We start from the raw sequence: 16,879 nt of genomic DNA on the forward strand, positions 1-16,879 counted from the left end.
GTGCTCTGAGGTGTTTTTGAACAAGTCTATTTTTATTAATGCATTTCAAATTTTTCAAAAAAACAAAACAAAAAAAAAGGTACATATCTTTGCACAATGTTTTGCCGTTTTAGTAAAAAATTTTCCAAAGTGAGCGCACATGGAAAGAAAAGCTGAAAAGAAAAACAACAAAAAACTCGAGTGATGAGTAAGAAACAAGAGTCAAAAAGATACTGTATAAAACACAGCGGCTATTAAAATCAAACAGTAGTCTCAGACATATTTCTCCATCTTAAAATTCCCACATTTGTTGCAAACATCAGTGCACAATCCTCTCATACGATTAAAGCAAGACATGAAAAAAGAGACGTTTCAAAATAAAAGCCCCCTCTCCTCCGAGAACTCCCCTAAATCCTTCACCGAGAAAAGAACAGACAGTAACGATTAGAATGAAGTCAAGATCCGATCCAGACCGGTCCGTACCACACCGAATCCGGTCGGAAGAGTCCAGACTGCATCGATAAGCTGAAACCCAACACCATCCGCACTTTATACACCCAAGATATAAACAAACAGCTTTGTTACACAGAGGAACAGAGGCCTGACAGCAGCGTGGAGCTCTGAAATAAAATGAGTGAACTGTCCTTGTGCTTCCCAGCTGGACCTCTGAGAGCGCTGGGGTTTTTACTGTGTGTGTGTGTGTGTGTGTAGGCTCCAAACACAAACAGGAATTTTAGAATTTCTAAGTCCTGTGAAATCTGTTATTAACCAGCTGATGACTTTATGCTGATGAGCGTAGGTTCTGGACCCACCGCGACCCTGGACTGGATTGACGCTTACAGATAATGAATGAATGAATGAATGACTTAGGATTTGGTTGATTCCAGGGAGTCCAGGGCAGATCTGATGGGATTGTGGCTTCCAAGGTCCACCTCGGCAACAGCAGAAAGAGGAACAGAGGTGAACGCAGTTCAGAGAGAAAGGTCAGGGGGAAAAAAAAGAGGACGACCTGAAAAAACTGTCACAGAATAAAAGAATCTGAAAAAGTTGGGGGGAATTTGAAAGAAGAGAGAGAAATGGAGGAAGTGAGAAATAAAAGGAAAGAGAAGAGTACATTTGAAATTTGAATGGAAGGAAAAACAAAGGGGGAAACAAGGAGAAAAGAAGGAAAAAATACAAAGTCAAAAAGACATTTTGTGTGTGTGTATGAGAAAGGGAGAGAGAGAGGGGGAAAAGAGAGAGAGAGAGGGGAGGGGAAGAGAGAGAGAGAAAGAGAGAGAGAGAGAGAGGGAGGGGGGAGAGAGAGAGAGAGAGAGAGAGAGAGAGAAAGAGAGAGAGAGCAAGAGAGTAACAGACAGACAGCGCCAGTGAGAGAGAGTGAAAGTGGTTGAATGAGAGGGGACTGATGCCATTTTCGTTACTGCTCTCCAGGATTACCCACTGTGGTCCGCAGAGCTGGAGCTGGAGCTGGTCAGGGCTGATAAACAGGGAGATTCTCTGGGGATGGTGCCAATAATCCAGAGCTTCAGATGAAAAACAATGGATAAGTTGAAAAAAAAAACACCTCTGTACTGTCTTTCTACACAGAGTAGCAGGGACAGTACGAACGTTGTGTTCATATCTGTCCAAATGAGTCCTGGTGATCAGGCACCGGGCCGTTCAGCCGCTCGGCTTCTCTTTGTTCCAGTGTGTATTTGCTGTTATAGTAAATTTAAAAAAAAAAACAATCCTATCATTATTTCTGCTGCTTTTGTCTGGTATTTCAGTCTGAGCTCTCTCTCTCTCTCTCTCTCTCTCTCTCTCTCTTCTCCCCCTCTCTTTCTCTCTCTTCTCCCCCTCTCTCTCTCTCTCTCTCTCTTCCCTTCCCCTCTCTCTCTCTCTCTCTCTCTCTCTCTCTCTCTCTCTGTCTCTCTTCTCTAGTGGATACTTGTAAAATCACAGACGAAAGAAAAAAATAAACCCAAATAACTCGAACAACAGCAAACAAACAGCTCTGAAATCCCTCTGAATCTCGCATGTCTGCTCCTGCTGTGCCTCGCTGCAAGAACAGTCAGAAAAGCTGCAGCAACTCTCTAGTGGTTTTTCAGACGCCTGACAATCGAATGCAAAAGTCAGCGGAAAAAAAAAAACGAAAATAAAATGAGAACACATTGCAGTGAGAAACATTCCTCCAATCAACACACGCCTCACTTCTGAGTCCTCCACTGCTGAGTGTGTTAAATAAGGCCAGCTACACGCTAACTAGCTCTTAGCTATCACAATCGCACTGGTCATTGCACTGCATTCTTTCCTGTCACTTACGTCAAACTCTTTTTCTCATGTCTCTGGATCTGTCTAAGCATCACACCCAAGCTTGAGTTTCACTGCAGAAAGGCAAATCAGTCTCAGTTTAAGAACGGGAGCAGAAACGAGCAGCTCCAGATACAATAAGAATCATCAGTTCCCTCTCGTCCGGCCCAGAGGGTCCATCTAAACAGCAAAGAATCTTTATCCAACAACAGGAAATGAAAATAACTATGGATAAGAATCAAATAAAGGAAACAAACTGGTGATAGCTGTACAACTGTTAACAGAGAGGGAGAAAAGAGTGAAAGAGAAGGTGAAATCTTACACTTCAGCGTTTTATAAAACTTTGAAATCGCTTTAATTAATTACACATTGGTTAAAGCGTCTCTCTGGAGGGATCTCTGGCCTCAAACGGCTGCAGGAACCTTTGGAAACGAATCTGGAATATAAAAGGGGCCAAACCAAAAATAAAGTACGAAAGGGGACCGAATAGAGAACCATGAGGAACTCCGCTTAGAATCGAAAGAAAACAGGAAGAAGAAAAGAAAAATAAATCAAAAACTTCTAAGAACAAAAAGCAGTGATTTTCTCCTCCTCCTCCTCATCGATAGCTTCTGGAATTTTCTCTGAGCTGAGTGAGGACAGCTGGCCATTGACCGGAGCAGTGGTTTATCTCTTCTCTCTTTAAAACTCATTCTCTTGAGCGACAAGTCTTTTTTAAGGTTCGTTCGTTGTGGGATATCTCTTTTCTTTTTGCTTTTTTCTTAGTCTGTAGATGGGGTTCCTCGGTTGGTTCAGGTAACTCTTTGGAGTGAAGTGTTTCCCATTGTAGGCACTAGAAAGAACCAAAGGCAAAGAGTCTGCTCAAGGGTGTATCTGCCCCATCTGGTAGGTATCTCTGGCCTGACGATGACGCTGAGGCTGAGAACTCTGCTGCGCTCTCCTTCTTTTCAGTGTGCCTAGAGAGAGAGAGAAAGAGAGAGGGGGGGAGAGGAGGGAGAGAAAGAGAGAGAGAGAGACAGAGAGGAAGAAGAGAAAGAGCGAGAGAGAGAGAGAGAGAGGGGTGGAAGAGAGCGATGAGAGAGAGAGTGAAAAAGAGAGAGTGAGAAAGAGAGACAGAGGAAGAAGAGAGAGGGGGAAGAGAGAGAGGAGAAAGAGAGCAAACGAGAGAGAGGAGAGAGAGAGCGAAAAAGAGAGGAAGAAGAGAGAGAGCGAAAGAGGAGAGAGAGAGAAAGAAAAAGCGAGGGGGGAGAGAGAGAGAGAGAGGAGAAAAAGAGAGAGACAGAGAGAGAAAGAGAGCAGAGAGAGAGAGAAAGAGAGAGAGAGAGATGGTGAAGAGAGAGGAGAGAGAGAGAGTGGAGGGAGAGAGGAGAAAAAGAGAGAGAGAGAGAGAGAGAGAAAGAGAGCAAGAGAGAGAGAGGAGAGAAAGAGCAAGAGAGAGAGAGAGTGAGAGAGTGGAGAGAGAGTGAGAGAGAGGAGAACAAGAGAGAGAGATAGAGAAAGAGCGAGAGAGAGAGGGGGGAGAGAGAGAGAGAGAGGAGAACAAGAGAGAGAGATAGAGAAAGAGCGAGAGAGAGGGGGGAGAGAGAGAGAGAGAGAGAGCGGGAGAGAGAGAGAGAGAGGAGAAAAAGAGAGAGAGAGAGAGAGTGGAGGGAGAGAGGAGAAAAAGAGACAGAGAGAGAGAGAGAGAGAGGAGAGAGAGAGCGAGAGAGAGAGAGAGAGAGCGAGAGAGAGAGGAGATAGAGAGAGGAGAAAAAGAGAGAGATAGAGAAAGAGAGAGCAGAGAGAGAGAAAGAGCGAGAGAGGGGGGGAGAGAGAGAGAGAGAGAGAGAGAGAGAGAGAGAGAGGAGAAAAAGAGAGAGAGAGAGAGAAGAGAAAGAGAGCGAGAGAAGAGAGAGACGTTAATTAAATGCATGTTGTCCAATTATTTTTTTTGTTTACCACATCACTGGAACACAGCAGCTGTCCTTCATAATGAACGCACCAATAGAAATGCGCCAAAATTGCTTGAAACTTTCTACACTGACTCCCTCTGAAAAGTTTTTCATTGGACAGCAACGACATGCAATGTAACTCCTTAAATGACAGCCGATCAGCATTAAGGCTGCCTGGCTTCATTGACACTAATGGAACGTGGCGTTGAATAAAAGGATGGTGTGAAATATACCACAGAGGCACCCCGCCCTAGCCCTAGTGTGGACTGCAGGTTTCTCACAGGGACAGCTCTGTGCTGGACGAGAGACGAACAGTGTCTGATCAGGACGTCCTGTCGGTAAGAAATGGATTATTTCTGACTGTAACTGAGCAGCTTTGAGCCAAAGCCACTTTCAATTACTCACTTCACTGATCTTGTCTTTTATAAAGGAAATAAACGTGTCCCTGAGCACCTGTGAACTGTGTGTGCAGCTGTGTTTGGGGTTGTTTTTGTCTTGAATCCTAACAGTGAGGTTCTGACCTATCTCAGATTGCACGGCCGCTCAGAGCCGTGCTGCAGCGCTGGATTACTCGTCGCTGAATCAGAGAAAAAGTAATTTTGAGCTGGTGCCGCTGCCTTGGAAGTAGTTTGTGTGTGGCCCGAAAGTTTACTGCTGCGTGCCACGCATTCAGAACGAGCGCCGCACAGTTCTCTGAAGGAAGATGCTTAAGAATTCACTTTCAAGTCAGATGTAGTGTTCTGTAGAGACACAGTAGCTGTAACCTGCGTAGGTGAAGGACTGGGGTAGTTGTAAAGGGTCTATTACCCTGTAGTGGTTTGCGCTGGGGCAGTTTGGAGTCGTTTGGGGTCTAATAGTGGTTTAAGTGGAGAGTGTTAAAGTTGTGTATTACCTGGTAGTGGTTTGGGTAGTTTGAGGGGTGTATTACCTGGCAGTGGTTTGTGTGGGGTAGTTTGGGGTAGTTTGAAGGGTGTATTACCTGGCAGTGTTTTGTGTGGGGCAGTTTGGGGTAGTTTGAAGAGTGTGTTACCTGGCAGTGGTTTGTGTGGGGTAGTTTGAGGGGTGTATTACCTGGCAGTGGTTTGTGTGGGGCAGTTTGGGGTAGTTTGAAGAGTGTGTTACCTGGCAGTGGTTTGTGTGGGGTAGTTTGAAGAGTGTGTTACCTGGCAGTGGTTTGTGTGGGGTAGTTTGAAGGGTGTGTTACCTGGCAGAGGTTTGTGTGGGGTAGTTTGGGGTAGTTTGAAGGGTGTATTACCTGGCAGTGGTTTGTGTGGGGTAGTTTGGGGTAGTTTGAAGGGTGTATTACTTGGCAGTGGTTTGTGTGGGGTAGTTTGAAGAGTGTGTTACCTGGCAGTGGTTTGTGTGGGGTAGTTTGAAGGGTGTGTTACCTGGCAGAGGTTTGTGTGGGGTAGTTTGGGGTAGTTTGAAGGGTGTATTACCTGGCAGTGGTTTGTGTGGGGTAGTTTGGGGTAGTTTGAAGGGTGTATTACTTGGCAGTGGTTTGTGTGGGGCAGTTTGGGGTAGTGTGAAGGGTGTATTACCTGGCAGTGGTTTGTGTGGGGTAGTTTGAGGCAGTTTGAGGGGTGTATTACTTGGCAGTGGTTTGTGTGGGGCAGTTTGGGGTAGTTTGAAGGGTGTATTACCTGGCAGTGGTTTGTGTGGGGCAGTTTGGGGTAGTTTGAAGGGTGTATTACCTGGCAGTGGTTTGTGTGGGGCAGTTTGGGGTAGTTTGAAGGGTGTATTACCTGGCAGTGGTTTGTGTGGGGCAGTTTGGGGTAGTTTGAAGGGTGTATTACCTGGCAGTGGTTTGTGTGGGGTAGTTTGGGGTAGTTTGAAGGGTGTATTACCTGGCAGTGGTTTGTGTGGGGCAGTTTGTGGTAGTTTGAAAGGTGTATTACCTGGCAGTGGTTTGTGTGGGGTAGTTTGTGGTAGTTTGAAAGGTGTATTACCTGGCAGTGGTTTGTGTGGGGCAGTTTGAATGGTGTATTACCTGGCAGAGGTTTGTGTGGGGCAGTTTGTGGTAGTTTGAGGGGTGTATTACTTGGCAGTGGTTTGTGTGGGGGTAGATTGAAGGGTGTATTACCTGACAGTGGTTTGTGTGGGGCAGTTTGGGGTAGTTTGAAGGGTGTATTACCTGACAGAGGTTTGTGTGGGGCAGTTTGTGGTAGTTTGAGGGGTGTATTACCTGGCAGAGGTTTGTGTGGGGGCAGTTTGAAGGGTGTATTGCCTGGCAGTGGTTTGTGTGGGGCAGTTTGTGGTAGTTTGAGGGGTGTATTACCTGGCCGAGGTTTGTGTGGGGGTAGTTTGAAGGGTGTATTACCTGGCAGTGGTTTGGGTGGGGGTAGTTTGAAGGGTGTATTACCTGGCAGTGGTTTGGGTGGAGGCAGTTTGGGGTTGCTGCTGGGCGTGTGCACGCTGCAGATTTTAATGAAGCCTGCCATCACCATGATGAGAGCAATGCCCATCAACAACACGGCCCACCAATTAGCCTGTAACACACAGACACGACAGACGATGACTCCATTAACCCAATAAATGACACACAGTCGTCGGTTCAGTTCTCATTATGGACAAGCAATACATAATACATAAACAATCAGGATCGGTCTAAACACACTACGGTACAGAGACACTTGCCACTATCCACTCGGCGATGTTCTCATACAGCTCCTTGTTAAAGATGGCTTTCTTCAGTCTGGCCAGGGGCCCATCAGCATCCACCAGACGGCACTTCATGAAGACATCGCAGTAGCCTTTAAAGTCATTACAGGGCGAGCCAGGCTGCAGAGTTTTGACTTTCATATTGAAAAATTCTTTCCACTCTTCAGAGCCTGTACTTCTGCAGGTGTTGGGTTTTCCTGTGGAGAAACATTTCGTTTGTAGTCATTTATTCCGTTCTTATCGTCTTCTGATGTTTTTGTCTGTGCACTAACGTTTGTACACATCTGAGAGTTCCAGAAAAGCACTTAATAAACACCATATCTTCATTTTATTTAGCATTGTTGTGCATGTTGGGTCTGAATGAACAGCCCGGGCCTGTAGGGGGCACTTACCTTTGTGCATGCAGCAGACATGGCACAGCTCTGTCTCGTTCTTACTGTCCTCCACGGCACACGTACAGATCTCCAGCTGAAAGCGCTCACAGATGGAGCCGGTACAAGCCTGATGCAAACAAACAGAAAGGGGGAGGGGATTATTATGAATATAAAATGTTCCTCATAACCACATTATCAACTGAACTCAATCGGAGTTTCCTGGAGTGGCCATCGTTCATCAGAACAGTTACAACAACCAATCAGGTATTTCATTGTGGTTAGTGTAGATGTACATCACTGTGTGATGCTGATATGATCCACACGTGGCTCTTATGATCATTTGCAGTACATTACTGGGAGGGCAGGGGGTGGCGTAGCATCTATAAAATCTCATTTCACAGACTGAACTTGAGGATGGAGATTGTTAGATGTTTTTTTTTTCATTCATTCATTCATTATCTGTAACCCTTATCCAGTTCAGGGTCGCGGTGGGTCCGGAGGCTCCCCAGAATCACTGGGCGCAAGGCAGGAACACACCCTGAAGGGGGCGCCAGTCCTTCACAGGGCGACACACATTCACTCACACCTACGGACACTTTTGAGTCGTCAATCCACCTACCAACGTGTTTTTGGAGCATGGGAGGAAACCCACGTGGACACAGGGAGAACACACTAAACTCCTCACAGACAGTCACCCGGAGCGGGGCTCGAACCCACAACCCCAGGAATGAATGAATTTAGTTGTGTGCATGTATTAAAAACAAGTTTTACTGTGTCTCTAGAGAAAAGCACTGCCAATAAAATGGCGTCAGTGGCTCATTTGAGATTAAGTGGTGTCTATAATAACTGTAAACAGACAAGAAGAGGCCAAACCCCCTGTCGAATGCTATGAACCGTCAACAGGGACAACAACAACAACAACACAGAAACACATTTATTGAGTCAGACACGTGTCTCGTACCCCGTTGATGCAGACTTGGGTCTCCTGGTGACAGGCTGTTAAATTCTCTTTTGGAGTGGAGGCAGGGCACTGGGCCGATACCCCGTTACACGTCCCCTTTTCAGCACACTCCGACACATTCCGACACATCTCACTACTGCTCTTAAACTGACAGCTAGAGGTACAGCATGGACCTTGACTGGGGCTGAAGGAGACAGCATTTTACAGCATTAAACACTGCAGAGAAACTGAGGATGAGACAAATGTAGAAACACTTTCGTAGAAGTTTATTCAACAACAAAAACATTCAATCAGACTCTTATTTTAGCTCCGTTTGTGTTTGATTTGATTCAAATCTGATCTCAGTTTCACCAGTCAGATCAGATTCAACTGTGACTGAAAAACCTGGATATGTTCCTTTGTAAATGGCAATGGGGACCCAGTAAAAATGAGTCTCAGAATCAGACCTGAGGTGGACAGAGTACTAACCTGCACTTAGCGCTGGCTTGGAGCCGGCACTTATTCGTCGAATCAGCGTTGTGACAGCATTGATCTTTACACTCTGAACTATAACCACAATCACACTCTTCACCAGCCTCCACCAAACCATTCCCACAGATCGGCTGACCAGACTCTGCAGGGGAGAAGAGAGAGAGACACAGAGAAAGATTGTGCATTATTTATATTAAATGGGCTCAATCCTCCCCCTCTCCTCTGTAACGAAACTGAGACTCTGAGCTGTGTGTAGGAGTGCAGCACTTACCCACGAAGCATCCTCTCTTCTTGTCCAGGACCTGGCTGATGTTGCGGATGCTGCAGATGGAGAACTTGTTGTTGTTGAACTTGTCGCCGGACGTGGCCCTGGCGTACATGATGTAGTTCCCTTTCTCCTTGTTATCCTGAGCCTTTGACTCCCCCGGGGTGCACTCGATGCCAGAGTCGTGCTGGAAAGCAGAGGAGGAGGAGGAGGAGGGAAATGTATATCAGGCAGTTCGTCAATCAGCAATTTATGACTTTAATCATCTGTAGGCACATGCAGCGTCAGGGCTGTTAATGGTTCAGATTAATGTGGCAACCTGGGTCAATAGTCAAACCCTATTCTACCCACTGGGGAATTACACTATACCGACATGTAGAGGAGTAGGACATGCACTTGTGGTTCTGAAGTCTAAACAGCAGGAAGACACATGACATCTAACTTGATTTCAAACTTGATTCAGATCTGATTTTTCTGCATATCCGATTATGGCTGCACAGATTTTCGGATTATAGCTGAACCACTGAGAGCTATTTGCGGTGCTACAGTCCATTATGCAGAAATAAAAAAAAAAAAAACAATATCCTGTTTAGTGCGGCGATTCTGCAGACGATAAATTGCGAAAGTGACATTACTGCTTAAGCCTAGAGGCTAATGGATGTAACAGATGTTTACGACCACCAATGGTGAAGGTGATAATTAAACTCTAATAAACAAACTGTTATCTATAAAAATAAGCAAAGGTTTACCACATAACCACATGTCCATCATTCATTCATTCATTGTCTGTAACCCTTATCCAGTTCAGGGGCGCGGTGGGTCCAGAGCCTACCTGGAATCATTGGGCGCAAGGCGGGAATACACCCTGGAGGGGGCGCCAGTCCTTCACAGGGCAACACACACACATTCACACCTACGAACACTTTTGAGTCACCAATCCATCTCCCAACGTGTGTTTTTGGACTGTGGGAGGAAACCGGAGCACCCGGAGGAAACCCACGCAGACACAGAAAGAAAAAACAACACTCCTCACAGACAGTCACCCGGAGGAAACCCATGCAGACACAGGGAGAACACACCACACTCCTCACAGACAGTCACCCGGAGGAAACCCACGCAGACACAGGGAGAACACACCACACTCTTCACAGACAGTCACCTGGAGGAAACCCACGCAGACACAGGGAGAACACACCAACTCCTCACAGATAGTCACCCGGAGGAAACCCACACAGACACAGGGAGAACACACCAACTCCTCACAGATAGTCACCCGGACGAAACCCACGCAGACACAGAGAGAACACACCACACTCCTCACAGACAGTCACCCGGAGGAAACCCACGCAGACACAGGGAGAACACACCACACTCCTCACAGACAGTCACCCGGAGGAAACCCACGCAGACACAGGGAGAACACACCACACTCCTCACAGACAGTCACCCAGAGGAAACCCACACAGACACAGGGAGAACACACCACACTCCTCACAGACAGTTACCCGGAAGAAACCCACACAGACACAGGGAGAACACACCACACTCCTCACAGACAGTCACCCGGAGGAAACCCACGCAGACACAGAGAGAACACACCACACTCCTCACAGACAGTCACCCGGAGCGGGAATCGAACCCACAACCTCCAGGTCCCTGGAGCTGTGCGACTGCGTGTCCATCATCCTTTATACTATTTCCATTCCACACCTGTATCTGTGTCAGATTTGATCTGGACAGATTTCTGTCGAAACCTTAACTTCTAGCTCATTGGTTTAGATACGTCTTCTCTAGACGTGATCTGGTTGACGGGGTCCAGAAGCAGCCTACTCACAGGAGAGCCAAAGTTGTGTCCGACCTCGTGGGCGAAAGTGATGTGGGAGACTTTGGGAGGCACGTGGGAGGCGTAGTTCTGGACTGTGATGATGCCTGTGTTCAAAGACTTCTTCTTACCATCGGAGTAGAGCTTATTCTTCTCACAGATCCCACCTGAGCTTCCTGAGAGAGCGGAAACACAAAGGAACACAAAACCAAACAAATGAGGAGTGGTCTCAATGAAACACAGAGACAGTACGAAATGTATTTTAAAGATGGCTTCCCCTACGGAGGGGGTCCCACTCTACTGGGCATTGACTGGTTCATTCGGGGTCTTTTAAATATACATTATAATTATAATTATATAGGAATTGTAAATAACTGGTTTCACAATTTACATTTACTTATTTTCGCTTGTAAAAATGCTCTTTTAAACGTGCCGTCATTTAGTCCACACCATTACCAGTCCACACGGGTGCTCGGAGACTGTTATAAACCTGTTTGTGTGTGAATTGATTTTCACACATTACACTCTGCTGGCTCGATGCTCATTGATCAGCTGCTTCGAGGAGCCCATTAGAGGCTGTGTGTGTGTTCCTTGATGTGTGTTTGGTCACAGTGCACTGTGCTGTGGAGCTGAATGAGGATTTCACTACCTCTCCTCTAACTCCGGCTCCTGTGGAAGCCAATCAGGCGCAGAAGAAGTTCACTAATTAGCTGGTATTGATCGTCAGGATGTTTGTTTGTGTGTGTGTGAATGTGTTTGTTTACTAATGTATTGAGAGCAGTGTGTCAATACGAGCTTCATTACACTGAACTGATGCTGGAGCTTGTGAACTTTTACTAATAATGCGCCTCATTATTATGAACCCAGACAGATAATAATAATAATAATAATAATAATAATAATAATAATAATAATAAAAATAATGCAATTACTCTTCAGGAAATTATTCAGCAATTCCTCAAAACTCAAAGACCACTGCTCTACAGCAGGTGTGTGAGAGTGTTTTCCTCGGTTTAAAATAAAGCTGAGAGATGAGAAAGCTGAGAGTTCAGAGTGTGAGATCAGAGATGCTCACACACCTGTGTAGCTTTTAGGGCTAGATTCTGGGGATTTCGAAAAAGCTGTTTCAAACCGAGCTGGATACAGCTTTATCACTAACCTAACCCCTCTCTCTCTCTATCTCTCTCTCTCCCTCCCTCCCTCCCACTCTCATTCTCTGCTCTCTCTCTCTCTCTCTCTCTCTCTCTCATTCTCTGCTCTCTCTCTCTCTCTCTCTCTGTGTGTGTCTGTGTGTGTGTGTGTGTGTGTGTGTGTGTCTGTCTGTCTGTCATTCACTTCTAAGACTAATGCTGAATTGATAAACTGGGGACACAAAAAAATAAATAAAAATAAATAAATCACAGAACAAGCTGAACAGACAGAAAAGCCTGAACACACCTATAACACATCTTGTGCTGTGTGTGCGTGTGTGTGTTTGTAAAAGACAGGGATCAAAGCCTGCACTACTGACTGCTCTGCAGGGTTTTAATGTGTATTTGTGTGTTTCACGGATGCTGCTATAACCACGGTTACAAGACTAAGACACATTAGAGTTAGGCTCAAATTAGTACATTCCGACTTTAGCATGTGCACATTCAAACTCACACACACACACATGCAAACACATTCAGACACACACAAACACACTCCCCAGCAGGGTGTTATCAGTGCGCGAGTGAAGGTTAATGGAATGTGTAGCAACAGCCAGTTCCAGCTCCTGCTCCAGCTCCATACAGCACCTGATAGTCATCAGCATCAGTCTGCCTTCATCACAGCCTCCTCACCCTCCCACAACACACACACACACACAGACACACACACACACACACACACAGACACACACAGACACACACACACAGACACACACAGACACACACAGACACACACAGACACAGATCTCATTACAGAAAAAAGCCTCCCTCACCTGTGTCTGATAAAAAACTGCATATCTTTCTCAATTTTAAAGAAATAATGTCATTTTGAAAACGATATGAATATTATATAAACTTAGCCCTTTTATTTTGTCCCTGTCCCAGCTTTTATTTGGGTTGTGTAGCAGGCATCAAATGCTAAATGTCTTTATATATACACACACACACAAATTACAATACAATTGATGAGAAAAAAACACAAAGAATTTAGTTTCTTGATTTTAGAAATTTTCAAGGGAATTAATGCCACACAGAGTCTTGTTTGCACAAAATATCCCAACATGGGACCCTTCATGACACACACACATGATGGGTGTGTGTGTGTGTGTGTGTGTGTGTGTGCGTACCCGTGGGCGCTCCGACCCAAGCAAGTCCCAGAACTCCATCGTCAAAATCTCTGTCAGTGAAGACATAGGCTAGACAGTAATTATCGTGATTCTGCTCAGAGTTCAGCTCCAGAAACTTCTCCACTCCAATATTAGGAAAACGGAACGGGTTATATGGGTTCCTCTCATCCTCTGTTGTGTTAATCTGAGGGAGAGGGAATGAGAGGGGAGAGACAGAGAGAGAGATGAGAGAATGAGGGAGAGAAAGAGCGAGAAAGAAAGAGACAGAGACAGAGAGAGAGACAGAGAGAGGAGAGAATGAGAGAGAAAGAGAGAAGAGAATGAGAGAGAGAGAAGAGAATGGGAGCAAGAAAGAGCGAGAGAATGAGAGAGAGAGGAGAATGGGAGCAAGAAAGAGCGAGAGAATGAGAGAGAGAGAGAGAGAGAGAGAGAGAGAGAGAGAGAGAGAGAAAGAGGGGGGAAAGAATGAGAGAGAGAAAGAGAGGAGAAAATGATAGAGAATGAGAGAGAGAGAAAGAGGAGAGAATGAGGAGAGAATGAGAGAGAGAAAGGGCAAGAGAATGAGAGAGAGAGAGGAGAGAATGGGAGAGAGAAAGAGCGAGAGAATGAGAGAGAGAGAGAGAAAGTGAGATGCAAGGTTTAGATGTTATATTTATGACGCTATTTCACTGCATGGAACCTACTCAGCTCTGATCTTTTTTGAGTCCCTGCTCACGCCTGGTATGAAGTTTGTCGAGTAGATACTAAAAGTGATATGTAAACCTTGCAGAGTGCTGATTGGCCAGAGAGACTTGTTTCCACTGCAAAATGCAGACCTCCATCACAAACTAGACACCTGTAAAGTCTCCAAGTTACAGCAGCGGCCACATTTCTTTTTGTCCGACTCACAACGGCAATTCATCAATTTCCACTGTGGTCTTTAGAAGAGGTTCAAACGTTCCTTGAATTGGTGGCAGATGAAAAACTCCAGCGAGAGCTGGACGCTGCAAAAAGAAAACTCTGCTGTGAGAACTGGGGAACGGAGCCGTGTTCAGTCCAGAAAAACAAAACCAACACCTGAATACACAACCAGTAAACAGCGCCTAACTTTACTGGCACCGTGGTTGCCGTTAGAGACGGGCTTTGCAACGTCTCCAGTCACATTCCACACGGAAGCTGTGCTAGCGGAAAAGTGGGTCGAGATGAGCCAATCCCGCGCAGTGGAAAAGCACCACTAGTACCGACTCGGCTCGCTTCGTACCAGGCACGGGTAGGGACTAAAAAAGTACCCTAATGGAAAAACAGAGCCTAGTCGAGCGGAGCAAGGTCCATGCAGTGGAAAAGCCATAACTGGCAATTCATTTACAGCCACAGCTAACCACAGACGAACAGACATTCACAGACTTACCTTGATCCTCTTCACCATAAAGCCGATGTTGCGGATGCCCTGAAAGTCTGTGTTCTGATAGATGGAGTTGATGGCCTTCACGTGGCTGGAAATCTGTTAAAAACAACACAAGTGTGACCACGAACTTCATCAATACGCTGATATACAACCCACAACCCTCTGCTCATACACATCTTATCAAAACGGTGTACAGTGTTTGCTGTCTTCCTGTTCCACCCCGAGTGGTGAACTATGTAAAAGAACATAAGCAGAATGTGAAAAAGGTGAGTGTTTGATCTACACCCGAAGCCTGTGCTGATACAGAGGATGGATTTAGATCAACCTGGGTGTGAGCAGGTGTGAAGATTAAGTGAGGATTTCAGAGAAAATAAGCAAGTGCTCCCCTCCTCGTACCAGCCGGCAGAGCCTGAAAAAGTGCTCCCGCGCCGACACGGCAGCGGCAGACGGCTTATCAGGAATCTGCGCAACAACTCTGTCATAAAGATCTAACACACTGCTGACAGCCAGTGAAATGGAGCATCAGTGAAAGAACGTCTTTAGATTCTTCCTCTTTTGGGAACGAGTTACAGAGGGCACTCTCCAATTAAAAAGAGTGGAAATTAAATTTAGTGTGATTAAAGGCTATTTTGGATTTAAAGCACCATTAATGAGCAGAAAATAGGTGATGTTTAAATGCTGCTGCCTTCGAGGTGAGCACTGCAACCTTTGCAACATAGAACAATCACAAAATGGCTTCTGAAACTTCCTGAAATACAGTAAAACTTTAAATATGGCACCTTTTCCTGTCTCCGAGTTGGGGCTGTACTATAGTTTTGTGATTGTTGGTTGCAATCTTGCCGTTTTACAGTAGTCTAACAGAAAGCTGCAAATCAAAATGGCGTCTCTAAGCACTTTAGCTGTTTAGCACTGCGGCTAATCACAAACATGTTTTTAGGGTAATTACTTTATAAACATATTTTAAAATATCTCACCTATAAGTATATACGTATATTCTAATGCTTATAAAACATATTCAATATATGTATACTCTATATACAGGAGGTCCTTGGGTTACGTCAGTCCCGAGTTACGATGTTTCGTGGTTACGACACATCTCCCATTTACTGTATAAAGCCTTGTTTCGACTTAAGTGGTTTTGCGTCGTAAACGTCGTAACGTGAACTTCGTGTTTGGTGTGTGTGGCGGAAGAATACACGGTTACGCGGCTCGGGGCCGAGGAGGATAGGTGTTAGGACAGGATAAGTGCTTACAGTATGTTACTTACGTATGTACGTATGTTCCGACTTACACCGAAAATCGGTTTACGACGCGACGTAGGAACGGATCAGCGTCGAAAGTCTAGGACCCCCTGTATTTTCGTATTTCACTTTAACGTGCTATATAATCATCTATATTTTCAGTTAATGCACTGTTCACACCTTCGTTTTTGTCGATTTTTTAGTTTATGACATCATAAGGACACAGGCCAATAGAAATGCTCCAAGTTGACTTCCATCGAAGAAAGTTTTTCCTTCTCGTGTAAAGTCACAATTGCGGACAGCGACTATATTTCCCAGGTTTATCCCAAAAGAAAGTCTTAAAACAGCAGTCTTAGTGTGTAGTGCATTTACAGATGAATGTCCTTTGTCCTGCGGAGGGCGCTATAAAGCAGAGTACCTGTGCAACAACAGCCTCCGTGGAGCCGTAGTATCTGGTGAAGAGGTGGTCAGTCTGGATGAAGAGCTGACAGGTGTTTTTGTCCGCCTGAGCTGCACGCTTCTTTCTCAGAATTACAGGTCCATCCATCCGCTCCTCGTCCTCCTCCTCCTTGTGTGTGTACTTCTCCTGCAGGGTCCAGAAAGCAACAGAATTAACTCTTACAGTAAGAGGAATGACGCAATACTGCTGCGAAACTAAAATAAAAGACACATCAACCTTACTCTGTTTTATTAAATGAGTTCTGCACGTCGTACGATCGTACGATCTGTATCAGTCAGGACTCCCCGATAGAGGAGAAACAGGAGAGTCCGAATAAAACCAGGACTCGCTCCAGAAAGCTAAAACGCTTCAGGAATGTGTCACCACACCCAGGCTCAGTTATTCCCCAGAGACCCTCCCCTCCTGCAGAGAGGCATTGAGAGAAATCAAGCATGTGTTCAAAAGCTCCCAAGAAAAGATGGATGGATCCATAAATGGAGTCTGGTGCTTTTTAAAAAGCCTCTGAATCAAACATTGTAATTTAATCATCTCCCTGTGCTCTTATCAGCCTTCTCCTCCAGTCCAACATCAGCACAACACATCACTTCTGACAGAGAACAGAAACACTTCCATATAAACACTACCACTTTACTTCCAGGAGCAGAATAAAAAAAAAAAAAAAAAAAAAAAAAAAAAAAGTTCACTTCATACCACTTTCACCACATATTTCAGATAAAACACATTT

The 16,879-nt window shown here is 45.4% G+C and overlaps 1 protein-coding gene across 1 annotated transcript in view; it reads right to left on the reverse strand.

Annotated features, from left to right (window-relative positions):
- Positions 1–13: 13 nt before the first annotated feature.
- LOC136677611 (disintegrin and metalloproteinase domain-containing protein 10-like) overlaps positions 14–16,879 on the reverse strand; it is a 97,754-nt gene continuing 80,888 nt past the window's right edge. The window contains exons 6-16 of the mRNA XM_066655176.1: positions 16,114–16,281; positions 14,458–14,550; positions 13,071–13,254; positions 10,766–10,929; positions 8,938–9,118; positions 8,664–8,808; positions 8,196–8,379; positions 7,253–7,361; positions 6,837–7,057; positions 6,562–6,688; positions 14–3,224 (exon numbers count right to left, since the gene is read on the reverse strand). Coding sequence (XP_066511273.1) covers positions 3,130–3,224; positions 6,562–6,688; positions 6,837–7,057; positions 7,253–7,361; positions 8,196–8,379; positions 8,664–8,808; positions 8,938–9,118; positions 10,766–10,929; positions 13,071–13,254; positions 14,458–14,550; positions 16,114–16,281 — 1,671 coding nt within the window. The 3' untranslated portion in view covers positions 14–3,129. The remainder of the gene's footprint in view (positions 3,225–6,561; positions 6,689–6,836; positions 7,058–7,252; positions 7,362–8,195; positions 8,380–8,663; positions 8,809–8,937; positions 9,119–10,765; positions 10,930–13,070; positions 13,255–14,457; positions 14,551–16,113; positions 16,282–16,879) is intronic.

Source organism: Hoplias malabaricus, chromosome Y, assembly GCF_029633855.1.
Source record: "Hoplias malabaricus isolate fHopMal1 chromosome Y, fHopMal1.hap1, whole genome shotgun sequence".
NCBI classification, from domain to species: Eukaryota; Metazoa; Chordata; class Actinopteri; order Characiformes; family Erythrinidae; genus Hoplias; species Hoplias malabaricus.